This window comes from Penicillium cataractarum, assembly GCF_028827025.1.
Source record: "Penicillium cataractarum strain IBT 29864 chromosome Unknown utg000010l, whole genome shotgun sequence".
Classification (NCBI taxonomy): domain Eukaryota; kingdom Fungi; phylum Ascomycota; class Eurotiomycetes; order Eurotiales; family Aspergillaceae; genus Penicillium; species Penicillium cataractarum.
The window spans coordinates 497,531-523,296 of record NW_026622746.1 but is presented as its reverse complement, the minus strand read 5'-3'; the positions used below and the strand labels follow the sequence as shown (position 1 = coordinate 523,296).

The 25,766-nt window shown below is 46.6% G+C and overlaps 9 protein-coding genes across 9 annotated transcripts; 7 read left to right on the top strand and 2 right to left on the bottom strand.

Moving 5' to 3' along the window:
- Nucleotides 1-625: 625 nt before the first annotated feature.
- Nucleotides 626-940, top strand: N7496_012324 (uncharacterized protein; the record flags this gene model as incomplete). Its single annotated transcript, XM_056705237.1, has 1 exon — nucleotides 626-940. One exon carries the CDS (start codon nucleotides 626-628, stop codon nucleotides 938-940), a length of 315 nt encoding a protein of 104 aa, XP_056549135.1.
- Nucleotides 941-1,243: 303 nt separating this feature from the next.
- N7496_012323 (uncharacterized protein) lies at nucleotides 1,244-4,850 on the bottom strand (the record flags this gene model as incomplete). The annotated part of the gene is made up of 7 exons (XM_056705236.1): nucleotides 1,244-1,336; nucleotides 1,395-1,602; nucleotides 1,661-1,959; nucleotides 2,385-3,150; nucleotides 3,210-4,025; nucleotides 4,080-4,571; nucleotides 4,624-4,850. The coding sequence occupies 7 exons, from the start codon at nucleotides 4,848-4,850 to the stop codon at nucleotides 1,244-1,246; spliced, it is 2,901 nt and encodes a 966-aa protein (XP_056549134.1).
- A 2,208-nt stretch (nucleotides 4,851-7,058) lies between these two features.
- On the bottom strand, nucleotides 7,059-9,050 carry N7496_012322 (uncharacterized protein; the record flags this gene model as incomplete). Its single annotated transcript, XM_056705235.1, has 10 exons — nucleotides 7,059-7,142; nucleotides 7,235-7,350; nucleotides 7,410-7,437; nucleotides 7,499-7,696; nucleotides 7,771-7,985; nucleotides 8,073-8,216; nucleotides 8,294-8,625; nucleotides 8,680-8,752; nucleotides 8,819-8,832; nucleotides 8,899-9,050. 10 exons carry the CDS (start codon nucleotides 9,048-9,050, stop codon nucleotides 7,059-7,061), a joined length of 1,356 nt encoding a protein of 451 aa, XP_056549133.1.
- A 977-nt stretch (nucleotides 9,051-10,027) lies between these two features.
- Nucleotides 10,028-11,748, top strand: N7496_012321 (uncharacterized protein; the record flags this gene model as incomplete). Its single annotated transcript, XM_056705234.1, has 3 exons — nucleotides 10,028-10,330; nucleotides 10,379-10,916; nucleotides 11,231-11,748. The coding sequence occupies 3 exons, from the start codon at nucleotides 10,028-10,030 to the stop codon at nucleotides 11,746-11,748; spliced, it is 1,359 nt and encodes a 452-aa protein (XP_056549132.1).
- Nucleotides 11,749-13,952: 2,204 nt separating this feature from the next.
- Nucleotides 13,953-14,915, top strand: N7496_012320 (ankyrin repeat domain-containing protein; the record flags this gene model as incomplete). Its single annotated transcript, XM_056705233.1, has 1 exon — nucleotides 13,953-14,915. The coding sequence occupies one exon, from the start codon at nucleotides 13,953-13,955 to the stop codon at nucleotides 14,913-14,915; it is 963 nt and encodes a 320-aa protein (XP_056549131.1).
- A 573-nt stretch (nucleotides 14,916-15,488) lies between these two features.
- On the top strand, nucleotides 15,489-16,358 carry N7496_012319 (uncharacterized protein; the record flags this gene model as incomplete). Its single annotated transcript, XM_056705232.1, has 1 exon — nucleotides 15,489-16,358. The coding sequence occupies one exon, from the start codon at nucleotides 15,489-15,491 to the stop codon at nucleotides 16,356-16,358; it is 870 nt and encodes a 289-aa protein (XP_056549130.1).
- Nucleotides 16,359-16,647: 289 nt separating this feature from the next.
- N7496_012318 (alpha/beta fold hydrolase) lies at nucleotides 16,648-16,920 on the top strand (the record flags this gene model as incomplete). Its single annotated transcript, XM_056705231.1, has 1 exon — nucleotides 16,648-16,920. One exon carries the CDS (start codon nucleotides 16,648-16,650, stop codon nucleotides 16,918-16,920), a length of 273 nt encoding a protein of 90 aa, XP_056549129.1.
- A 2,364-nt stretch (nucleotides 16,921-19,284) lies between these two features.
- N7496_012317 (uncharacterized protein) lies at nucleotides 19,285-20,364 on the top strand (the record flags this gene model as incomplete). Its single annotated transcript, XM_056705230.1, has 1 exon — nucleotides 19,285-20,364. One exon carries the CDS (start codon nucleotides 19,285-19,287, stop codon nucleotides 20,362-20,364), a length of 1,080 nt encoding a protein of 359 aa, XP_056549128.1.
- Nucleotides 20,365-22,799: 2,435 nt separating this feature from the next.
- On the top strand, nucleotides 22,800-23,595 carry N7496_012316 (TNT domain-containing protein; the record flags this gene model as incomplete). Its single annotated transcript, XM_056705229.1, has 2 exons — nucleotides 22,800-22,886; nucleotides 22,975-23,595. The coding sequence occupies 2 exons, from the start codon at nucleotides 22,800-22,802 to the stop codon at nucleotides 23,593-23,595; spliced, it is 708 nt and encodes a 235-aa protein (XP_056549127.1).
- Nucleotides 23,596-25,766: the final 2,171 nt, after the last annotated feature.

Here is a 25,766-nt window from a genome sequence, read left to right as displayed (position 1 = left end):
AAGGAAGGGAAAGAAAGAGGTGGACCGGAGTTGGTTGGAGTTGCCCGCGTGGGAGGCGAAACTTAGTTATCGTTAGTCACGGCCCACTGCCTCCATTCCAGTGTGGATGGGTCCCGAGAGAAGACTTGGTACAGGAACCATATAGGAATCGGGGAGACCGATAGGGAACAAATTATCGAATTTCAGTTTGGCCGTCTTTCACGATAACAGAGGGTCACAATGCCCTTGTTCCACACGGAGCACTCTGGTAAAGTCCTTAGGTTGGTGCTTTGACAGGGCGATCTAACAACGAATATTCCCTTCGGTGCCGATCTAAATATATATCGTATCATCGAAAGTGCATGGGTCTATAAAACACACAAAGAACTTTGATGCAACAACAAAGTTGCGAAAAGATTGAAAAGCTTTTCCTTATCTCCGTATAATACTCATCTGTAGCGATGAAATGTATATAAACTTCTCGGGCTCATGCCTATCCTCGGTCGCAGGATCAAAGTCTAAGGTTCGTCATCTAACCCACGCTCTTCCCGCCTACGAGTCTCACCTACCTCGTTATATATCGCGGTAAGACTTTTTTGACAAATTACACTTCTATTCACTAGCCTAACTTGCCGTATTGACCAAGATGCGTTCCTGCCACGTCATCATCCATCTCAGCTGGGAGGACAAGTTCCGGGATACTACTTCCTTGCTTGAGACGATTCTCTGCGCATTTGCCCAAGACAGTAGGCCAATCGAGATTGTGGACTTTGCCGAGGCTTTGACCCCCGACAGTTTGCCAATCAAAATCGAAATTTCCCAATCCTTTGAACTGACAGAGCAAAACAAAAATCACCTTAGGGGCCAGGCACATGATGTTGCTCGAAACTGGTTATTCCGGTATGCCTCGCACGGTGAGATTCCTCCTGCTTTTGAGTTGGTCCACTGGTCTCGTCGATAGATAGTTCTTGCCTTGCCGAATAATAATCCTTCCCTCACCAAATCCAGCTGTGTAAGCAGCGTTCGATCCGAGTGCAGTTGCATTTAAACGGAAAAAATCTAGAGAGATTATTCTTGTGCTACAATACATGGTAACACCAACAAATATAGAGGGCCACAGCCCGGCAGGTATGGGTTGGGGATACCATGTGTGTTGCAAAGAACTTAGTAGATTTGATAGATAAGCACAGAAAGAGCTGTACTAGAGTTTAATTCAATAAAAAGAAATTTGCTGGCAAGTTTGTAGCAAAAGCCTATCATAAACTTATTCTTTGATCTTGTTGAACTCCTCCACTGCCTTAGTCGCCAGCTTGACAGACATAGGGGCGCCGTGCTTGTGGAGAATCAATTTCGCAACCTCATGAATTTAAATATTAGCTGTACCCACGCCTGATATCATATTCATTGAGTCTCACCTGCGTGCAATCAGCCTTGACAAGCTGCACATCTGTGAAAAGCTCAAGGAGTTGATCGCCAGTCTGAACTCGGCAATATTTTGCAAGGAAAGATGGTCCAAATGTAACCCAGACCTTGCTGTAGTTCCACCTCGCTACTTGATTATACGATGCTTCCATGCCGTGGATCAAACGCTCGACTGTGTAGCCATCGTTGCTGAGAAGGAATCTGGAAATTCACCATCTATGTGTCAGTAAAATTACCCTTATTGCAAATTGGTAGATACCGAGACCAATGCATGGCGGTGTTAAGTCCGTGATGAAGGAAATCGGAGAAGGCCTTGATAGTCAATTGAAGTGATCCTTCACTAGTGACTAGGATGAGGTGTTTGATCGATCCGTCTGCTTTCCCTGCGGCGAAGGCTCCTAGTGCGGCTCCAGTTTCGTAGCCGATGCTGCCAAACACGGTCTGGTTGAAAGATCGAACGTTGTTTACGTTCATCAAGTTCGACGCAGGGATGCCGTAGCTGGAGGCAACGGCTTCGGCGATGACGAGGTCACGCGACTGGAAGTATTTGCCGAGTTGCTAAATAGAATTAATGACTCGAGCAAAAATTGAAGAAAGGTTGGCTTACTGCCTAAAGATAGTCCTGCGTCAGATTGTCGGGTTTGGGGGTTGAATCGTTAGGATATGAGTCCCAAGTGACATTTCTTTCCGCAACGACCGAGTCAGGGTTTGAAAGCCCCTGGATCATTTGGGGAAGGAGTTAATACATTATCTAGTATTAAAGTTTAGTATGGGGCCGGAACGAGACTTGCAGTGTCCTTTGACCAAGCCGATTTCGAGGGGGCCTATAATAACAGCAGATCAATTAGAAATCTTTAGGAGAGATGATAAAGATTATTGGATATCTGCTACTCCTTTCTCCACCTTGGGGAAGCAAAGTGTTTGGCTTCCGACCACATAATTCACAGACCACTATTCAATCACTCATATAGACATCCTTGAACCGGCCCTTCTGCATTCGCCAGTGTTGTAAGGGAACAGTGTCCAACAACTGGCGGCTGACTCTCCGCGTCCGAGGGAACAACAACCGCCCATTCAACAGGAAGCAACGCAGCATCACTGTCGCCCTCCGGTTGGTGGCATGCCGCACTGATAGCAGCACTACACGTCGAGACCGGTGGAAGGAGGAACATTGTCCTCTGGAACCCAATCCCGATGAGTGTAACAATAAGAACTATCCCTGTTGCTAGAGACAGTATAATCCCCATGGTGGAGTAGCAAGCTCTTGATGAGGAGTCCGAATCGATGGGTTCGCCGCTTGGCAGGAATGCCGTTGACCGAGCCAGGAACACACTCTGCGACACAAGCCAATGGAGCAGTAGAAGACATGCACTGAGAGGGACACTATATCGAAACGGTAGGGAGAGGAAATACGTTGACCTTTGCATGCCCTTTGGACAGGAGACGCGGAGGAACTTCCGCTCCAATCCGTAATGACTCCATTCGACTGCGACGCAGAGGCGGGTGAGAAGGGTGTTGTATAGGAGGTAGAGCAGGCTGATCTCTAATTGCCAGGAGTTTGCGAGGATCACGGCGCCCCAGAATTGCGAGGGGCCACGATAGATGAAGATTTGGATGGCGGTCATTGGGTTAGCACGACCGAGTCCAGGTTCCCAGAAAGTGCTCAGGCTCATCTCCACACCCTCGTTCTTTTGCTGTACAATGCCCCTTCCCAGGAGCGCGAGGACAATGACCACTATTGCTGTGCATCTGGAGCCATTAAATCCTGATCAGCCCGTAGAATATACCTAGGCATCGCTAGTAGTCACGCTGAGATTGTTGTGATCCAAACCCTCCGACTGGCCAATGTGAACTTGCGAATTAACAGTGGACCGGGCCATGGTCGACTAGCAAGGTTGCTGTGCCAGCTTCCCCGCTCAAAGTCAAACTGCGACACGAGACACATCTGCCTTGTGTGATCATCGCTTCGATTCAAAAAGGATTGCATGCAATCGCCAATCGTTACCAAAGCCTCCTGTGCAGTGGAGTCGTAAGCTCTTCGCTCCCGACGATGGGCCCGCAAGGATTGAATCCAGGTATAAGCAACGCCTAGGACTTTGACAAAGTTCATCACACAAACTATTATCATGATTGTGGTGTTGAAATGAAGGCCACACCGGTTGCTCAGGTCCTGGACTGGCTGGCCGAGACAATATTCCACTGGGATAGCTTGACCTTCGACATTCACGGTCCAATTGCCAGCATACGGAAGCAGCTTACGCTCTGAGTATGGACGATGCGGATAGTCGGGACTATCATAGATCCATGTTTGCAACCGATCCCAATTGCTCGTGTCCCAAATGCGGAAGCTTTTGACGAAAGAGGTGGAGTCGTTGTTTGTCAGACTATTGTCTAGCAGGTTGGTTAAAACCACAATGTCCCCAGCGCCTGACAGTGGGTCCATGTATCGTTGAATGCAGCTTGTTCCATTAAGCCGGTCAAATTCCCGTCCGTTCGTCTGGGGCGCTCGAGTATGATCATCTCCAACATCCCCCCATGGGTTGTTATTCGTTAGGTAATCATCTGTCACGAAAACAGTTGTGTACGAAATGAAGGGAAACGATTCGAATATTGCTGAGTTCCAGCTGCCACATGTATTCAGTACATTACCATGGTAAAATAGGGGATGAAATACTGACAAGAGATGCAGAGTCGCCGAGCTGAGCGCGAGAACAGCATACACAATAACACGCATTCGGCTGATCATTCCTAGGTTTTTCAGGCTGGGAGTGCCGATGTTGAACCACTTCTTTCTGCTATGGGCACGATCAACCTCTCCCCGCGTCGGGCTGGCTAGTATCTGCATTGAAAAGTTGCTGGCTCCGAGAACAGCAGTCGACAAGATATTGATGACCAAATGGAATCCGGAGTTCAGCCGGTTGGCCTTGGTGCAACTTCCCTGAAACACAGTTCCCGTGTCTCCTTTGATATCATATCGTATTGTTGCCCATACTGTTGTGGATATATTTATAGCAAGAAAAACAATGGTCAGGCCCAGCTGTAAACCTAGGGCAAGGTGTCTTCGCGATAAATAGGAGACTAGAGTCAGGGATTTCTGATCGTTTGGGTCAATTGTAGGCAACCAGGATTGGAGAAGTTTTATGCTACCGAAATGGGTCTCCGGAGGATTGCTTTACCATGTCAGATATAAAGTAGAGAAGTGCATCAGAGACTCATAGTTACCGCTGTAATAATGTTATGGTTTCACTGCGACTCAACTCGGTCGAGATTCGTGCATATTGAGACAGGGATTGAGGTGGTGCTTCTTCAGAACATGCAGTCGTTGATAAGAATCCGCTTTCATCAAGTCTGGAGACAGGAACCACATCTGCGAGAGCTCCAAGATCATATTCATCAGGCTGCTGAGCGAAGCCAAGCCCGTCATAGCTTGATGCAGTCCGATTCGCCATAGTCGTGAGGACTCAGAGATCTTGTATTTCCAAAAATTAGTGCAAACGTGAGCAGGAATCTTTAAAAGATGTGAGGCTACTAAACTAATCTGAGGGAAGTATACCTTGCAGTTCTGATAACCCACAGTAACATGTTGGGTTAAATACACTGCTTGTAGGCAATGATACTGTTCGCGAATAGGGGGCCTAAATATTTGCTTTTCTTTGGATAAGGCTTGACATGCAGGTGTATTTCATTCTTGGCCTCCGAAATCATGTGCTTAATGATTTGTTGTCGCATTCGACTTCCTTTTTTGGGGTTCCCATTACCGCGTTGGTGTGGCGCAACAAAGCTAATTAAGAGGCTTGTCCAATCCTTCACGGTACCAAGGCGTTCCCTGAAAGCATTATAGCTTAGTAGCATGAAAATTCTCAAACTTTCCTAGCCGGTGCAAGTGCTGGTGCATCACTAGGCCCAGTAATTACAATATGGCAATGGCCGGCCACCTACATGTGCAAGGTCCGTATTGAAGGTCGCTGAAAAGACGTGTCGATCCCTGTTCCGGCCGTCGCCCGGCGCTCGTACCGGTCGAACGACCCACCGAGCCTGCATAACATACCCAGGGCTTAATCGACCTCAAGTACGGAGATACGCCCAATTGGAGGCTTGGGAGCGCTCTCACCGCCACGACCTGATGTATCCTCCTGGATGAAAAACGGAAAGGAAATATGACAAATACAAGGGAGCGGACAAGACAGCTGGTATAAAAAGCACTACTTACAACGCAGCCATGCAGCATGCGGCGACCAATCGCGTGCCAATTTCCAGTGAAAATGATAAAAAGGGAAAGGTGTGAAGCTTTATCCACACGATCATAGGGCTCTGGCTCCTATAGCCAAGGTGGCCGGCTACGTCGCTAGAAAGCGCGTTCTCTGATATCGATTTAAAAGTGGATCATCGCTGACCTCTGAGGTAGTCATTCCCAGAAACGAAAAGGTTTCAACAGAATCACGTCGTCCGAGTGCCTAGGGACCAATATAAGACGCATGCCATGGCGCAGGGGAACACAGCCAACTCTCAGAACGGACTGAGGAGGCAGTTCAAGGAGCATAACAGATGTGCATAGTAATCACTACTATGAGAAGATCGGACATGACATACACAAAAACATGAGCAGCCGTGACACAACCGCACTCTGAAGGTTACAGTCCCGTCAATGAGGTTATAAAGTGACTTAATAGGTTGTCCTTAATGGTTTCGATCTTGCTTTGGGTATGGTTGAAGTCCTTCAGACCCTAATGCTTTCACCAGTCTCATACAGCATTCCAGAATCCAACGCTCCGAAAGAATTGACCAAATCAAGAAATCCCTAGGTAGTAGAGCTTGATCCCGAAACAAACGTATACATCCCCTCCTGCCGCCTCGCCATATAAAACCCATGTTGCCCAGCCACCACGGTGCTCATGAGATTTCCAATGGCCTCAATCTCCGGACTCGCGGGCAGGAGATGGTCATGAGCTACATGCAAGGGCATGATGAAGCAGAGGACCCCGTAGACGCCCGTGTCATTGCCTATGGATTGCTGTGCCAGACATAAAATCTCGCTTGCCAGATCGTGCTTGAGTTGTGCTCGCGTGTGCGCGGTTGATGGCCTGTCCAGCCTGGCCGACACTTCTATCTTTCAGCGATGGAAAAAGGAAAAATGTCAGCCTCATTGCCGGAGATCTAGCCAGCTGGATGCCTAATGCTCGTCCTTAAGACAGCGTGGGGCACCGAGGTATGACGATGTGTGTAATACTCAGATTTGAGACCTTACAATACTTCCAGTAATGACAGGGATATCCCGGGGAACGCAAAAATAGACTAGTGTGGCTGAGCATTGGATTTTGAGAAAGAATCCAAGACTGTGCGTAGTGACACCGATTTCCGTACGCACACGATGTATTTCTATGGGCGACAGTCGGTCACGCATGACACTATTATGCGAGCATCCTTGTCGCGGGCATGATCAAGGGTTGCAGCTGACTGCGAAGCTCTTTAGCTTATACGTACGGCTAAACAGTGACGTACTAAATTTTCAACAAATGAAAATCGTTCAGATTAAATTATATACACAATCTAACTCTATTTGAACCTATTCTAAACAACCCATATTTTCAACCTCATCATGCCGTGCTAGAACGACATCCACCGCCTCTATCCCAAAAAATAAAATGCTTTTTAGTCAATCAGGCGCTGTTAGCACAGGACCAGCTGCTGGAGCCCGAATCGCCGTGGATCGCAACGCCAGAGACGTAGAGACCCAATCCACACTGGGAAAAGTCAGTCATGTGACGGGACGGAAAAATTTACGTGCTTGAACCGCAACCCAGGTAGAAGCTGGTCACAATCGGGTAGAACTTACGATGGCGCAAGAAATAATGAAAATCAGAACATTCGTAATCGTCAAAACGGCCTTCTTCCAGTTGCGGAAGTATTGGCCCTTGTTCATGTGGAGCCAGAAGACGGCAGGCAGACCGACTGTAAAGGATGTTAGATACGGGGAGCCCGAGCAGAAGGTGAGGTAGTGTCAAACTTACAGCTGAACCAACTTCCAAACAGAGCGCTCTGTAGTTCAAACCGACGTTAGTTGACTCTTCCAAAGAAGAAAAGTGATTCTCGAACTTACAATGAGACTTAGGAGGTCGTTGAAAACGGGAATCGACTCAGCTACAACCCAGGAAATGATCCAGACAGCGATGCAAATAGCGACCCAAGATCCGATGGAAAGTAGACTGCGGCTGTGCATCTTGTCGGAACCACGGAACATACGCACGTATATGTACTTGCAAGCAACGTGACCCAGGACGACACCGGAGAGGATAGTCTAGAATGGTCAGAGCAAGTCCATAAAGCATAAGATAGAACAGAATGAAGTTGGAAACTATTTCGGATACTCACAGTAGGAATAGCAATACCCCAAGCAACCTTGCTCATGACGGGGCTGAGAGACGAGATAGCGGGAGACTGGACGTTGGGTCCAATGTAGTGGTAGATTAGCAAAGCGCTGACAAGGTACAGGACAGTGTCAATAATCTGAAGCATCGCAAGCGACTTATTGAAGGTGCGCGGGTCCTCCGTCTCTGACATGAAGCCGAAATAGGCAACGTGGGCGACTACAGTCTTAATGTTAGCTCATCCGCTCTCAAATTATTTAACGGAAAACCCCCATTGCTTGTGAAAATGGGAAAGCCTGCACGTACGGTAGGCGAAGATGATGTTGGTAACGGCCAAGAAGCCCTCGCGGAAAGAAACGTCCGTGGTCACCTCGTTCACGACGTGTTCCTTGGCTTCCACGCCGGCGGTGATCATAGTGATGATGGTAGCGACCAAAACACTCAAGAAAGCTGGGTACATGTTAGTCGAGATTGAACTGCTTCCAGAGGGGTCGGAACTCCTTTCAGCTATTGCAGGATATACTCACAAATGACGGACATCCAGTAGACCTTCTCCATGGTACGAGGCAAGGCACCAAGGAAACAGATTACAAGGCCGACTACGCCAAAGACGATGGTACAGGTACCGTGATCGGTCAGTACGTTCATCAAGATGTTAAAAGTCAAGATGTTGCTAGCCATGAGGAAGATAAGCAGCAGAAGCTGACCAATTCCAAGAACTTCACGACCGACACGACCCATCAGGAGTTCACCAGCGTCTCCCATGCTGTGGATATGGGGGTGACGGAGCTTGAATTGGCCAATGGCATAACCAGTATACCAGGAAAGCGCAGAGATGAACAGGATCATAATCGCAGCACTGGCGAAGGTGGTTAGTCAAGTCAAGGGTAAGATTCAAGAGTTCAATACATACGGTACCATGCCCAGAGTTGCGACCGCAGAAGGGAGCGACAGAATTCCAACGGAGACATTCTCCGCGATCATGACTGTTCATACAGTTAGAAAACCAACTTTCATGGCGATAAAAAGGGCCGTTGTTGATAAATACTCACGCATGCCGCAGTGCCTAATACGTGGTCAGCTTCAATAAATTTCAAATGTCGAATCTGCCACATTTGGAACAGTCACTTACCACCACTTCATAGTTCGATACTTAACCTCCGTAGTCTCTTCATTGCCAAAGGGCTCCAGGTCCTTTGCAGACAGAGGCTTCTCGTCATTCTTCTTGAGGGGCTCATCGAACACTCCCTTTCCGTCAGTACCGGATGACTCCTCGTCACTCATGGTGGATAAGTTATAGTGTTGCTTCTCGGCCTCGGCTTCAATGTCAAAATTGATAAGATATTTCAGCCCTAGCGAGTGAATTGACACGATAAGACCAGCATTGACCAATAACACAGGTTAATGAAAGAAGAAATCTTTACAAGAGAGAATTCGATGCTACCCCAGTTCGGCCAAGAAAAATCTGTCGGGCAACTTGGGTGGGTCTAGGAATTTCCCGCCTGCCGCGCGGGTTCAATAGGATCGGAGACTGCCGAACGCGGAAGAATTTACGCTTTGCGGCTATGCAAAAGAGGCTGAAAAGATCCCGAGATTCCGATTGGCGTGAAATGCGCTATATAAAAATGTCCTGGCGAAGTTTCAACGTTGAAAAATGTCTAGAATTGTTTCAGAGTTGATTTGAATTTTCCCGAGGGAAACTTCCGGCGTGGATCCCCATCTCCGTCATAGGAAACAACGATTTGCGCGTGAGGATTTTCGGGATAAGCTCGTGACAAAGGGCTTGGTCAAGATTAAGTACGCATGTAGCTTATTTTGCCCCTAATATGCGCCTCTATTCCCCCCATGAAAAGCCAAAATCAACATCTCTCTATTTCGTCATCTGTTAGATCCCCGTACCTGACCCACTTGTTGGCTTTCTGGCTTTTGTGGGGTTTGATGCCCAGTCGGGCCCCCAGATTACAGTATGTAGTATGTATGCTGTATGTGGCCTCGATGCACCAAGCCCAAAAGCCGTACAATAAAAGTAACTCAAGATAACAACAAATCCGAATCACCCAATCTTACCCGGTATTTTTATTTAGAAATGCATTCTCGTAAGTTTCACGGTTCTTTGATCTTCCTTGTCGTATGGCTGCCAGTCACGTGATCCTTTTTGTTTGAGCCTCCTGCCCTTTTGGTATATATCAACTCCAACATCTGTCAAACATTTCTTCTTGTGCATTTCCTCTTTTCCATCGTCCCTCGTCCTGAGAGTCCATATGGCGCTCAACCAGCTGCCCGTGGAGATCATCCTCCTCATCACAAAGTCTCTACTGGGAGATACCAAAACCTTGGCAAACTTAGCAACATATACTAAGCGTCTTCACCAGATCCTCATACCGGTTCTTTACTCGCATATCACAGTGATATGCAAATTAGCCCCCATTTCCATGTGGGACGGGTGGTCGTTAAGCCTGGATGGTCTGTCTGGGTCATCGAGAAGCGAGGATGGTCTATCTGAGTTGTCGGCAAGCGACGATGGTCAGGAGTACATTCAGAGACCCTCCGTAGGAGACCAGCAGGTAAGTCGACCACAACACATTACCTCCTATCATTGATATCAATGGAAGATTCGAAACCTGACCCGAACAATCCTACACAATCCGCACCTGGCATCACACGTGCGCTCATTCGATGCTTCAGACTTGTTCCATGAGCCTTGGGTCGACCGGAAGCTTCCACAACCTGACGCGATGGAACACCAATCGATAACAACCAAAGCTGACCCTGACCTCCAACGTCTACTAGATGCGGTGCAAATCCTAAAGAAGCCTGAGGATACGATGGATCAAAAACAGTGGTCGGATTTCTGCAGGCGATGGCAGGGTACGCTTAAAGCAAATGCTTGTAATAGCGATCCCCAGCTCGCGGTTCTACTTGCACACCTGCCTGCTTTAAGAACATTCAAACTTGAGACATTCGCCAAATCCTGCAGCGGTTTCACAATACCCCTGTTGAACCACCTGGCTGGAGGGAAAGATCTTTCTGGCGCAAGGCCCATCCCTGGGTCTCTGACTCGCCTGTTTGTTCAAAACCCTCAAGTCTCCAATTCCCCCCCTCGCCTTGAAGTTGAAATGCGTACAATTCAGACCCTGTCTTATTTCTACGGTACGAAACTTGACTTGATAGGGACTGAGCAGAAATACCATGTGAGAAACCGTCCATTTCAATCACTAGTGTATCTTCAGCTCATGGAATGTTTCTACGAGCCACGTGCTCTCGAAATCACTCTGAGGCAGTGCACTTCCCTGCAATCATTTGCATTCGAGTGTGGCTGGGAACCCGACGAGTCGAGAATGTCATCGACATCGACCTTTTGCATGCCTTACAACCTCTTCACCATAAGCTGAAATCTCTCTTTTTATCCTATTGCAATAATACCGATGTCTTTTTTCATGGGTTTGTGGGGCCAGTGAATCTAGTGGAGTTCCAGACCTTGACTTCGCTTCATATTGCGGCTCAATATCTTGTTGGAAAACTCGAGGAATGGAACCAGTATGAGTGGCCGAAGATTGACTACACAACCTGGGTCATTAATGCCAACATTGCGCTTTACAAGAGGTTACCAGAATCTCTCCAAGTACTACATATCATGATTCCTGAGGGCCGGGAAGAATTTGACCTTCTTGTCGAAAGTGTACGAGAGATGATCCGCATGCGCAAACTGCGGTCCGCCCCCCATCTACGCGAAATTCGACTTGAAGCACCCTTTGAGGGAGATGGCTCAGCATTCGGGGTTTTGTCGATGCAAAATGAGGCAAGCGATGCGGGAATAAGGCTGCGGAATTTGGATACTTCCCGGCAATATTCCCATTCATGGATTCGAGATATTTCCAAGACCAGGGCTACAAAGTGGTTCGACACTCCGCATGTCCACATGGGTCTAGACGGAGAATTGACATGGGAGAACCGGCCCCCCTACAACCAAGCTGTTGAATGAGACTCTTAACAAGTGTGACTGAGTGTTTCTCAATGCATCATTGTTCACTTTAAGCTATTTTTCTGACTCAAGTACTCCGTACATAGCTAACTATCATCATGATGCCTGATGACATACAGTACCAACACTTTGGCCCCCTTTCTTCAGCCCCACAATTACACCGCTTCCACAGTTCGCAATCGACGCTGTCCATCCTCCGCCAAGAGTCTTGGCTCGCATGCACCAGCCCACTACAAAGTGCAAACAAGACCACCACATCTGCCTTGCAGGATGACATGAGATCTTATTACTCGGACAGCTAAGGGCTGGTAGGTGGCTTATGACTCCGGTCTGTCCTTCGGTATTTCAAGATATGATCGCTGACAAGGGCCGCGATCAGGAATCGTGCTGTTATGTTCTTGTCCAATGCATCATAACTTGATTTTCCTCGAATTTCATTAAACGACCCACAGATTTTTCGAGAGGCGCTAGCTTATCGGTTAGATTGCAGTTCTTAATGCCCCAATGAGTAAACTATTTTTGTCACAATGTGAACATAAACAAGATCTCGGGTGGCACCAGCCACCTTGTCAAACGCGCACGAGGCGGAAGCCACTCACTCAAGAAACCCTCCTCCCCAGTTGGATATTTCCCGTTCACGGTAGACTGCAGAAGTCTCCTATCGGTCATAGGACTATCAATAGTAATTGGTTGGAATGTTGCGAGGTAAATACTGTAAAGACCAGCCCAGCCAGACCTGCCACTGCCCGTCAAAGAGACCTTCTGTTACCCAGCCCACCTGATTGCCCAATCAGCGTAGGTCGATCGGCCCCCAGCTTCCCCTTGTAGATCTTTCCTTGGCGGCGATGTTTCACTTGCATGGATTGGCCCAGCATTGGCCCCTGCTGGGCCTGCTCCATGAGTGCGTGGCGGACACTGGCGGTCGCGCTGCTCCTGCAGCGGATCGTTAGGAATGCTATAAGACGTTCCACCCCAGTGACCCGGCATTCTTTGAATAACTATTGCTCGGGTCTGACATATCTGTCTCTGTCTCGAATATTAATCTGGTATGTCGTTGTTTGAGCTTCCTCTGTGGCTCTATTTTACTCTTCGCAACTTCGCAACGCTCGCTCCTGAAAGAAGTGTCATCCTGCCTGTTGGAATCGCGCTGCATCCCTTGATTCCCCTCAACACTTCGCTTTGGTTCACTGCTAACTCGGTCTGATTTTATTTAGAGATACTTCACGCTCGACCTTTGATCAATTCAACTCCCTTGATCAAAATGCGATTCTCCGTTCTCGTCCTTGGCCTCCTCGCCAGTGGCACTTACGCCTTCCCTCGTGCCCAGGAAGTCTGCCGTGGGGTAAGCTTTAACACAGCAAGATGAGAAACAAGGGACTCTCGTACTAACCGCCTAACCAATTTCTTCTAGGGCAATTCCACATGCGATGCCTCTGCGCCTTTTGGAGACCCCACAGCTTGCTGTATTGGCCTGTCGTGTGAGAGCGGAGTAGGTTGCGACTCTGTTCATTTTTATCCAGCCAGAAACTAACGACTTATCTTCGATTTATCCAGATTTGCGTGCACTAACTACTGGCTCGCACAAAATTCGATAGGCCAAGATCATAGACTGAACCATAGCGCCCTCGGGAATTTGGCCCACGCATTGCACATATTCTCATTCCTTCTCGGTCGGCAGTTCGGTTTCACGGCATATAATAGGCGGAAGGCAAATGACTGTACGACGAAGAACGATCGCCTGTATCTAATTTGGTTTAATGGTATATACTTACTAAAGGTTGCTGCTAAGGTCTTTGTTCTAGGATCTGGAAAGATGGAATTGCTGTGTCGATCATTCTTCTCCTTCCATTTTCTCCATAGTCTGCTGGGGTGGCGACCTCGGGATTATGATTGAAAAGGAGTCGAGGACAAGTGGTGCTGGGGAAAGGATGAAGGATTTTCAGTATTCTTCTAGCCCAGATGGCTTTCCTGGCTGCTTGCTAGTTATTGGTAATTTGGTAGGAGAGAGTCCGCGATCGCTATTCCTGACCCATGCTCTAGATATACTTCACGTCCATGCATTATTTCCAACATTTCCTCTCAGCATGATTACTAAGTCATTCGTGTACATTTAGCTAACTAGTTAGTTACTTATTTATTCTTTCTGGCTACTCGGAGCGGGGTAGTGATACAGGAGCTAATCAGCTTGTCTCTGACAAGGCTAAATGCCGCTTCGACCGGATAAGCAACATCCTCAGGATCAACAAATACGCCGACTGCTTGGCACCCAACAACTACAACAGGAGCCCTCCAAGATGCGCATGGATCATTTCCCCTCAACTGGCCAGTCTCAAGTTGACCAACAGGATGACGAGAACACATGGTCACCTCTTCAGCTCGCCGCTGCAAAAGGGGACGTGGATGAGGTCAGGCGGCTTTTCGCCCAAGCTACGGTTGATCCTAATGAGCCACCTCGAGGGTACTATGGGAAAACAGCACTCCAAGCTGCCTCGTTTAATGGACACCTCGCTGTAGTTGAGGCATTACTAGCCGTAGGGGTAGACGTTAACCCCCCTGGAGGAAACAACGGGGGCCAAGCAGCCGTGGTTCTGGCCTCGGGAGCAGGGCATATGGATATCGTTCGTCTCCTGGTCTCCGTGGGAGCGGATATAAATCTTCCACCCCATAAGTATATGGGCCGGACCGCCCTACAGGCTGCTGCGGAAGGGGGGCATATCGAGCTGCTAGAATGGCTCCTTGAGCAAGGCGCCGACATCAATGCGCCTGCTGCCAATAATAATGGCCGCACCGCCCTCCAAGCTGCTGCATCAGCAGGTCATGGCGATATATTGGATATCCTACTACAGCATGGAGCGCGTATCAATGCGCCGGCTGTTAGGTATAAAGGGGTTACGGCGCTTCAAGGCGCAGCGCTAGGTGGTCGTCAACACATCGTTCGGCGACTGTTAGAAGCTGGAGCCGATGTGAATGCGCAAGGCGCGTATTACAATGGGTATACAGCACTTTCGGCGGCGGCAGAGAGTGGCCATTATGCGATTGTACGGATGTTGCTCAACGCTGGCGCCGATGTATCCGCTGTGTCAGGAAACAAGACACGAACTGCAGCACAAATTGCAAACTTCAGAGGGGAAGAGGATATCGCACAACTTCTCCAGCGGAGTGGCTAGACTGTGGACATTTTATAGGACAGAAAGCATCGATATTATGACAGACTAGAGAAAGAGCCTAAAGCAATTCAACTTGTTGAAAGCATGACCACAAAATGCCAATTAGGAGAGATAGCGTGCGATAACGGGCCCTCTGACGAGATTCAGATTCGTGCTCGCTACGTCGTCCGTATGGACGGTGGATCGAGCTTCGTTCGGCAAGCAATCGGCCTCCCTATGGAGGTACTTCAAAAGCACGACGATGAGCGGCTAATTTCCGACTTTGATATAATTGATACTGTTTTGAAGCCTCAGCTAACTTCAGTCCATATAGAAGTCCCGCGCCCGTTCTATTGGGGGCCTAATGGTGCCGCTCAATGCTGCATTGATATGAAGCTTCTCCCTGGGGATCCTGACGAAGTACGCACGCACGCTCACGCACTTGAATTCCTGCAACAGAAGGCCGGCATAGCACCGACATCGGCGAAGATCACCAGGAAGGTCACTTATAGTTTCCGTTCTGAGATCGCAAGGCACATGTGAGTGGGCAACGTGTTTATTGGGGGTGATGCGGCACACCTTATGACACCCGGCATGGCGCAGGGCTCTTGCAGCGCGATGCGCGACGGTATCACTATGGCAAGGCTGGTTCTAGTTAGACGCGTGGACGAATCAATCCTTGATGACGATGAAGCAGAGCGTCTCGCGCATGCCAGATCCCTTGTTGAAGGATCAATCATCATGTGGAAACTGTTATCAAAGACCGACCCGGCTAAAGCTGCTGCCAGCGACGCGTTTATGCATTCCGGTAAGGCGAAGGCGCCAAAGATGCCAACCATCATGTCGGGTTTCTTACAGCAAACCGCAAATGGTGAAGTCAGTCTGCTGGCCGGTACATCAAGCCCCCAGGGACGACTATGTATCGGCGAACGGGAAGGACTGCTCGATGACTATCTCGGCTTTGGATTCCCACTAGTGAGCAATGTTCCTATTGAGGTCCTGCTTGCATCTACCCATCGGGACCTACTGAAAAGTCTCGACGTTCGCATTATATTACGTGGGTCTGGAGACCAGAAAACAGAGGACATCGACAAACCCTATCAAACCTACCTCGAAGAGCATGGATTGGTGGCATACCTGAGCCGGCCTGACTTCTGCATGTTCGGTACCGCGGCTACTATGGACGACATAACTTTTCCAATCGACGCTCTTGCGACTGAACTTTCGCCGACCAAATCTCACAGAGTCACTGCCAAAACTGCCTCCAGCACTTTGCCCGGCTCGAGTTTTGTTCGCCGCAAGCTACCTACTGGAGGTTTCACGCTTCAATACGACGAATCGCAGCCATCCAACCCGATGGCCACGATAATATCAGTACTTGGATCGGCGGGCCTGGAGATGTCCACCGCTAAGGATCAGATTGTCGAGCAGTATCGAGTTACTAAGCTCAACCCACCAGGATAGGGTGATGAAGCAGACATCTCAGTTCGGCCGCAGAACGAAATTGGCTCTCTCTTGAATCAGGCAGTCGAGCAACTGATAAACGAGTCATTCTTACTAGTGGCGACCTCCATGAGTGGCGCAAACGCGCTATATCTCGCTGCGCAGATACCAGACAGGGTCCTCGGCATCATCCTTGAAGGGACTATGACTCCCATCCGGCCCCAAGGTATAAAGCCGCCGAGTTACCAGGGACTTACCACTGAGCTACGGAAGAAAGCCATGGGCCACAGTGGCCTAAATCGCCCACTAAATGAAAACCCGTATGCGGATGATCTCGAATACTAAAGGTGACACACTGCGGGAACACCGAATACCCGTGCTGGGCCGGCCTGGCACTGATGACGAGATTATCAAGCCCTCACAGGAGGAGTCTTTCCGGGCAGTGCTCCCCGACGCGGACTTTCAGTTTATCCCTAATGGCGGGCATGACCTTCAGAACACTTCCCCCAACGAGTTTGTTCAGCATGTGCAATCCTTCATGGAAAAAAAGGTCGCCAGTGGCCAAAGGATTGCTAATACCTAGTGCCTTCCCTATTTTGTTCCTGTGGTGCTATGCTCATACCGTCAGCAGGTAAGATTGTTGATCGGAATCTAGACCTGTCTTTATAGCTACAGATAGTTCAATTTATTTCTTATTTCCGTCATCTGGGTGATGGTAAACTGGTAGCCGTTTCACAAATTAATTTGGATCATTGGAGCATTGATGCTCTTCCTTATCAATGGTTTTATATGATGACGTAGTGTACAATAACGTTAGTATCTTGGTGGCCAACCAGCAACAGGGATCAGTTTCAGCAGTCGCCAATGATCAACGGGCATAACCAAGCACCAAGCCATAAAGAGAAAAAAAGAAAAACATAGCAAAAACATAGCAAAAACATAGCAAAAACATAGCAAAAACATAGCAAAAACATACAACAGCCAAAAGTATGGCCGTGCTCACCTAGCGCCCATCGTTTGGTGCTGGGCGACCCGGTAGTTCACCTCCGTGAATATTCTTCACCCGAAAACTCACCAGGGTGAAGACCGAGCTAGCAAAAGGCGCTGTTTTATATTTTCACATAGGGAAAGATTTTGCGAGTAGCTATTATAGAGAGCAGCGGTAGATAAATTATAAGCACGCGCCAGGAGCGTCTAGTAGAGGTCCCTATTATGATATACCCTGTTATAAGGTTATTCATATGAGGAGTCTTTTCGCTCCTCAAGAAACAGTCTTTAAATCATCCAACTTAGTTCCTTTCTCAGGCCTAATTAACAGGCCTCTACCCTGATTCGTAGAGTATATCTTAACATATTTATATATACGAGAAATATAAGTTCCAGCTAACATTTTAATTTTAGTATAGCTCTCATATCCTACGATATTTTAGGAACCTCGTACGCCATCTTACTCTGCGAAGGAAACTATTCCTGTCAAAGGGACCCTAGTTATAGAAGACGTTAACTAGATAGATATACCTAAAACTAATATACCGCCACTGCTAACTTCAACACCGTTATCTTCTAATACAGAAGGTACACTAGCCGATGCTCTAGACACTCTTCCTCACCGATCAAAGACCGCTGCAACATCGAATATGAGCACTTAAATTGTCTACAGCTCTTTGGTTATCCTAGGATATCTTATTAAGTCATATTACTTCCATTTGGTTAACGATAGCCCTAATATCTTCCATACAGCCGAAGGGAGCACGTAGGCATATAATTTAGACCGAGATATTTGCAGAACATAAATGTATTTATCATCAGAAATATGCACTACCATTCCCAAAATCCGCTAGATAATCCTCTAGGCGACTAAAAGCGACATAATAAAGTAGACTACGAAGGCTATATTAGTTGGCGAATCCAGTTTGACGATACAGGAGTATAGTGAAAATGACCGTACCTCGTCCAAGGAAGTATTTTTATAATACTGTAACTATATGTCGAATCCACCAGGGCGGTTTTGTAGATCTATGGAGTAAATTACCCCACAGATGGAATTTTCTTCATTGACCTTTCTTTGGTGCTCTTCTTATCATTGCTCTCATAACCAAAGCTAGCTCGAGTATTCTAATCTGCCCCTGAGATTCAGTCGATTTCTAATCGATCAACCCTTTTGTGAAGATTGGTTCCTCTCTTGAGCCTATCTCCATCTCTTTCGCCTTCCAGGAATACATAAACTATATTGTTCTACCCTGTTCCGACAGGTAACTACAGTATTTGAATATATAAAAACGTTTTACGTGGCTCTCGAAGCCCCGCTTCGTCTGGTCTTCTTTTCTCTTGATCCTAATAAACCCATCGAGCTTTGGAGGTTGATCATCTCTTTCAAAATCTACATATCTACATATGCTCATCATAAATACAAGTTATAAGCCCGATCGGGATGAAAAATCAGTAACGTAATTCCCGCCCGACCTGGCCACCCGAAACGTATACAAATGCGATAAATTACAACTTCATTCAACAACCATATAAAGCTAAGACAAACTATAAAGGATACAGATACTTGAGTGTATAAATAGCTTACTCGTATATTAGGATAGATTTAAGTCATTAGAGGGAGAGTATATTTGAATCTGAAACTCCAAAATTACACTGCATTTTATGGTAAAACACTTAAATAATAGTATGAAAGACTCGAAATCTATTATAGTTCTTCCTTTACCTATTTAGATGTATATCTAATTATAACCGAAACAAGTTCGTGGTGGTTGAAATATAGAGGGCTCAATCTCCAACATCTTGTAGAGAGTTTTAGGGTGGCCAGGTCGGGCGGGAATGACATTACCGGGAAAATGGTGACGTAATGTAGGGTAGCCTAGACCGAACTAGTTCCGTTATATAGTTGGTACTCCACCGCAGAGTAGAAAACTCGATTTTGGTCATATCGCGGTCAAAAATGCGATTTGCTCCAATATGTCTACAACGTGAGGACTGGGATACGCCTATCGATCGGAGCGTGCAGACCTGGAATTATGTGTGCCAGTCATTATGCATCTTTGGGATGTCCGCCTTCTTTGGCATCCGCCTATATACCCGGCTTTTCATTTTCCATGGTTTTGGGAAGGAAGATTGGACATGCTCTATAGCATGGTTCCTTGGTGTCTGCTACTCTGTTACTGCTATCGTCATGGGATATTACGGGGGAGGTTTGCATTACTCCGACGTCCCTTTTGACGACCATGTTCCGTTTGAGAAGACTGTCTATGTGACAATGGTCATGTATGGACCAACCGTGTATGTGACTAAGGTGTGTCTATTGTGGGTTATGACTCGTGTCTTCAGTCCAGTCCGTGATATTGTTATTTTTATCTATATCTTTATAGGCATTATGCTTGCCTATTATATCTCAGTTCTTATCGTCAAGATCAGGATCTGCAGTCCGATTGCTAGATTCTGGAACACAGATATTGGCGGCACCTGTCTTGACCAGAAATCAATTATTCTTGCCGACGCCGCCGTCAGTGTGGCAAGCGACTTCGGTATTCTTATTCTACCGTTAATATTAACCAGGCACTTGCAAATGTCAACGAAGAAAAAGATCAGGGTCGCGGTTGTCCTTGGTGCAGGTGGATTTGCTGTTCTGGCTAGTATCATCCGCCTCGTGCTTATTATCCTCACCGGACAGTCAAAGGATATTACTCTTGCATTCATGAGGATCAATATGCTAGGAAATGCCGAAGTCTCCATCGGAGTTATCTGCACATGTCTACCGGCCCTTTTAACATTCGCCAGACACATCGACCACGAGTATCACAGCAGCAGAGCAACCCGTACTTCTGAGCATAGGATAAATGTTGAAACGCGGAATGCAGAGCCAGCTGAAGACACCTGGATACATATTCCGCAGGGGAACTCAACGATCCGAACAACTATCCAAGGGGACACCCGTGATCCGGAAGTTTTGGTTGGTTTACCACCAGATAGCACAAGCATTACAAGAACAGTTGATATTTTAACGCACGTGGAGACGCAATAATATTAAGAAGCGCTACGAGTACCGAAATAAGAAACTGTATCTTATCTTGATTTAGGATCTTCACTACATACAGCCTTAGAGAAGAGGTAATCAAGACCTCACTAATAGAAGGCTGGCTGGTGAACCACGGTCTAGGACTTGGCCTGGAACCTCAAGAGTCTTTGGTAGGCGACTCTACGGGCCAAATGCCTTTGACTTTTATCTTGTGAATGTCAGCATGACGCAGTCGACTTGAACATAACAGATTGGGTTGAAGACGAATGTCTTATTATATACGTTGTGCAAATGTCCAGCTGTAAATTATTCAAGTGAACTTCACTATTCTTTGAACTGGAATAAACTTCAAGATCAACTTCAGCAAGATGTTTTGGATCAAAGTGAGCCTAGTCCTTACCTTGGCCCTGGGAACTTGCTCCGCACAGAGCCTTCCATCCGACACTCACTGTCACTCAGACTGGATCCAAAACGATATTCTCACCAAATGCGATTGTGACCCAGGAAGCGCGACTTGTCAACCGTGTGATCTGGGGACCTGCAATACTACTGCTCTCATCTCGACAAGCCTGCTAAAGCAGTCCCACTGCAACGAAGGCTGTACTGAAGCCAATTGGGGCTGCGACTCGTGTTTCATCTGGTTCACGTCGGTGTGTAACTGCGTGAAACGGAATAATTGCCCCCCTAGCCCCAATGGGTTGTGGATAAGGTTGAATAATGAACTGCTGTCAACCACAAACCGGGTACCGGGGATTCTGGAGCTCACCTCTGAAGAGCCTTGGGATTGGGGACAGACACTCTACGATGGAGAGACACAGGCTCTAGTGATCAATTCGGTAAAATCACGAAAACAGGAGCAGATCCACTTCCATATTTGTGACGGGAAGCTTCAACCCGGGGACCCTAAGTTTGTTCTAGGGGCCTTAAACTATACAAAATATCAGAATCTTTCACCGGTCCCAGGACATCCTCATTGGCTGTGTCGAGTCCAGTCAACGAAGGATGCCCCTATCAGTGGTGTGACGGACGATATCAGGACCCAGACTGCGAAGGGTGGTCCCTGTAGTAGATTAGTTGGAGCTGCCGTCTTTATGGATTCCCACGACCGCACATGGGCTTGTCTCACTACAGGTCTTGAGTCTACCCAAGGAACGTTTTGCAAGTGATGATGCTAAACTTGGTACATTTCCACATAAAAGTTTCTTTCGCCTACCTTTCTGTACAATTTTAAGACAATTTGACGGTATCAATCTTATTACCTAGCCCGAGAGAAAGTAGTTGAGAGACAAACCTCTCGTAGTTCCTGGAGGATAGCAGACGTAACTCCCCTTGGCAGCCGTAGTTTTCAGCACGTGTAGTTTTGTTGAAAACGTGTAGGTAGACTGTGAAGTCAGTCTCATTGGTCACAAATGATCTCTTCTTTCAACCTATAATAATCCATTTAAACAAGTTTGGTTCTAGACTGAGTAATCGCAGAGACTGTTAAAAGAGAAAATCTCGAGATATGTGTGAATGTTGAACTTCGATGTCTTTCTAAAAGGCTACCATTTCATGTTCGAAAAGGATTCTGCTATCTGCTTGTTCCAACAAATTACTCAATCAACAGGCCTTTGAATTAGCATTTAGTCCGTAATTTAACTTTTCGTCCGCTAGACAGAGAGTTCTCTTCCTCCATATGAACCGTGGGTATAAATTGGGAAGTAGTTCATTTCTACGTAACGAAGTTTGATATCAATGGCCTTTCTAGTGTCTCTCGTTGGGGAAGAATATGTTGCCATCATACCGTTGCATGTGGTAACTCCTGTTGATTGCCAATGCATTCTTTCAAGAGACTCGGGTGAGATGGTCCGGTTATTGGACTCGAAGCTGGTTTTGGTGATATTTGACGCCTGAAAATGCAGCGATGTGCTCGCTGGATAACGGTTTGCCGTGTTTCGAAGCAGCCGCGAGAAATTCCCAGTCCCTTTAACGATACAGGATTGGATTGAATCAGCAACATTGCTGAGAAATGTAACAAATTAACCCCTTGATTTAATTTGGCCTGTAATCTAGCCCACGTCAAAAGTCCCTCCAAGCATGCCAGTTATGATGCCACAAGCTTTGTGGTGCCGAAGAATGCCAAGTCACTTGACACTGAAACACTCCTGCCAATCAACAAATGCCTACATGGTTGGACACGCATTCCTCAATTCATATTCCCCGCCAGATGCCAGAAAAAGAAGGCTTTCACAGATTTTGTTGAGCGGATGTTAGGGGTATCAATTCAAATACCACACATTTACAGCTAAAGGCTCAAAAATAATATGCCCACGTGAATGGAATGTTCCCCAGGAGCAAAGCCTAGGTGATTATAAAAGTAGAGCACCCGGTATGCCGCCCAGAGTAGGTACACAACTGCAGAAATAACAACGGGGTACTACACATCTATCCACAGATTCAAAATGTACTTGAAAGGTGTCACTCTTCTTTTGATTGGAGCCGTATCCCAAGCTCAGGCATGGCAGGCTTCTGCGGGAGGCAATGTAAAGGTACGGGATATGCAATAACCCAGTCACAGAGCGCTCGACTATTTGAGCACTGTTCTAAATTCGTACTTCTATTTTCTTTACCCTCTAGGAACCAGGATATCCTGAAAGATGCTACCCAGATCCTTGCAAGGGCATTGTCTTTACCAATGCATCATACGTCTGTGGCAATGATACCCTTGGCCCCGTTCAACTTCCGAAAAACTTCCCTTTATCAACCGAACTCGCCACATACGCTCGATTTGGCGATCTGTGCCCGTACGAATTCCTAGCAAAGTGGACCTGGCCTAACGGATCCTATCATTATCCGGACGCCGAGGGATTTGTGATCGCAGCCGATGGCCAACCCGTCGAGGCTGAGGTGACACTCCCCGTTGGCCGAAAAATTGATCGCTTTGGATCTCCAGGGGGAAACTTCTTCAGCCCATTGGGTGCGCCGTATATTGAGAGAGCGCTACCTCCTCGCAACCTGAACAATAGTGATGGCAACTATCCTTACAGCTATCATGTGTACGAAGTGATCAAGGAGCTAAATGTCACCCTCGGACCCGTTGCTCCTTGGTTTGAGCAGCCTGGGATGGGAACGCAATTCAAGACAAATGGTTCTGCTGCACAGCTTATCGCAGACAAGTTTATCAAAGAGCTTCCTAGGTCAGAGTATGATCAGCGTGAAGACTTTGCAGACAACTACACACCTGGTCCAAACTCATAATTTGGTTTGAATGGATTCGATTCACATTGGAGAAGAAGCAGATGATACTCTGGAAATGAAAGTGATGCCGAGAGATGTGGAAATACTCTAGTTACGGAAAAGTCTGGTAATTAGTATTGTGCTGCCGGAAACCTTCGCCTTCAAGTTTCCTGATTGTTTTAGATGTCTCAACCCAAACCCATTGACAAACAAAAGACATCTATGCTGTGCAACTATAATTAATGTGATAAAGCATGTCTTAATCCAGTCTAAGAGAAGCTAGGAAATATCTACTTAATTCATCACCGTTTTTACATAGGTCAGTAAGAGTACCCTGGTCAGTTAGGACCTTTACAAAGATACACGGAATCTACCCATTTATATCAATCAGCCGTCGCCAAAAATGCTATGGGGAGGGATAAGGTTAAAATATACCCTATAATATAGATATTCGTTAGTATAAATATAGGATAAGGGTTATAGCACGCGGATTTAGTGCACTACCCGCGGTCTTGCATAACACTAGTCCTAATTAGGAATCCTTTCCGCATCGCTCAAAATGATACATTCGATATCTACATAACCCTTACCAAGCCCTTATGTATGCATTTCCCTATACATAAGCGCTTCTCGCGAATACTCGAATGTCGTCAGCGACTATAGACGCCGATATGAAATCATCACGTGACACTACAAGGTTATTATTGTTAATATTTGCCCTTATATTCTAAGTACCTATAGTAACCTATACCCTTTCCTACCCCTTTACCCTTTCCTATATATAAGTCCTACTAATCTACCTTTCTCCTACTAATCTCTCTCTACTATAGGCCCTTTAAGCTTTATAAATCGCTTAAATCTATTAAATCTACTAAGATTCTAACCTCTCTTTAAGATAACCCCCCCCTAGCGCGCCCTCCTACCTCCCCGTAATAACTAGTTAATCTAGGTCGTAACTAGCGAGGAAGCCCGAGAGATCCTTAACGAATTCGCTACCTAGTAAGGATACGCCCTCGCTACTACTAATTCGAATACCTAGTCGGTTAACCTACACTACGATTATAGTAGTTAGTGTTAGCCAGAAAAGTGGGTCATTGTACCATTAGGCCAAAAACGTACTTAAGCACAGTATTCTGGCTTTATCTGGACACATAACCATAGGTCGTCGTTCAGGGGCCGCATACCCCCCACATACTCAGGCTGACAGTTAGCCTATACCTACTAATCACGAGGGTATACGTTAGTCGGTATCTTACCACTATAGCTACTACTTTACTACTAAACTAGCTAAGACTTCCGAGGGCTAGCTTTTTACTATATAGGAGGGCTCTTATAGGGGCTATATAGCCTCAGAGCTATCTATATACCCTATATACCGCCGCCGGTAGCTAAAAGACCTTAAGGAGAGGGTAGAGAAGCTATTTATACTAAGGTATTTAAACTAGGAGGTTATTAATATTCTTCGCTAAGAAGGAGCCTTTACTAAAGGTCTAGTTAATACCGAGGATCCTTACGACGCCCTAATTCGCCTTAACGGAGGAGACTTAAAGAACCTCTAGCGCCGCGCGAGAGCCCGGTTACTTAAGGGCTACTTACCTACCGTAGCCCTTCTCGTAGGGCTAGAGGGTTAGGATATCTTCTATAAAGAGGTAGATAGGGATACTTATCGGGCTTAGTATATCTTCTACGCCTCTTACTCTAGCCTTAATCTTCTTACCTAATTTCTCTCTATCCTCTAGATTAATACTATATATAAAACTTATTATTATAAGATACCTATAGTTAACGTTATAGGAAGATTAGTAACTAGTAAAACCTTCTATTTAGTATACGCTTTCGTCTCTAACGAGAAAGAGTGCTTATACTAATAGGTACTAGAGATCCTTCGAGATCTCCTATACTCTCGTTTAATCCCTCTTCCTATTACTATATTTTCGGACGATATAGAGAGTCTCTTAGCTATCCTAGTAACGGTATTTCCTACTATAATTATCCTTCTCTATATATAGTATATTTAGAAGAATATTAAGAAGAGATTAAGGCTAAAGATCGCCTAGTATATCTTAGTCTATCTTAAGAGGGAAGGGGATACACGAGATAAAATTAAGAGACGTTAGTAGAGCGTAAAGGAGCTTTTTAACCGAGTTATCTTTATACCTATAATAGCTAAGATAGAGATTACTATCGGACTT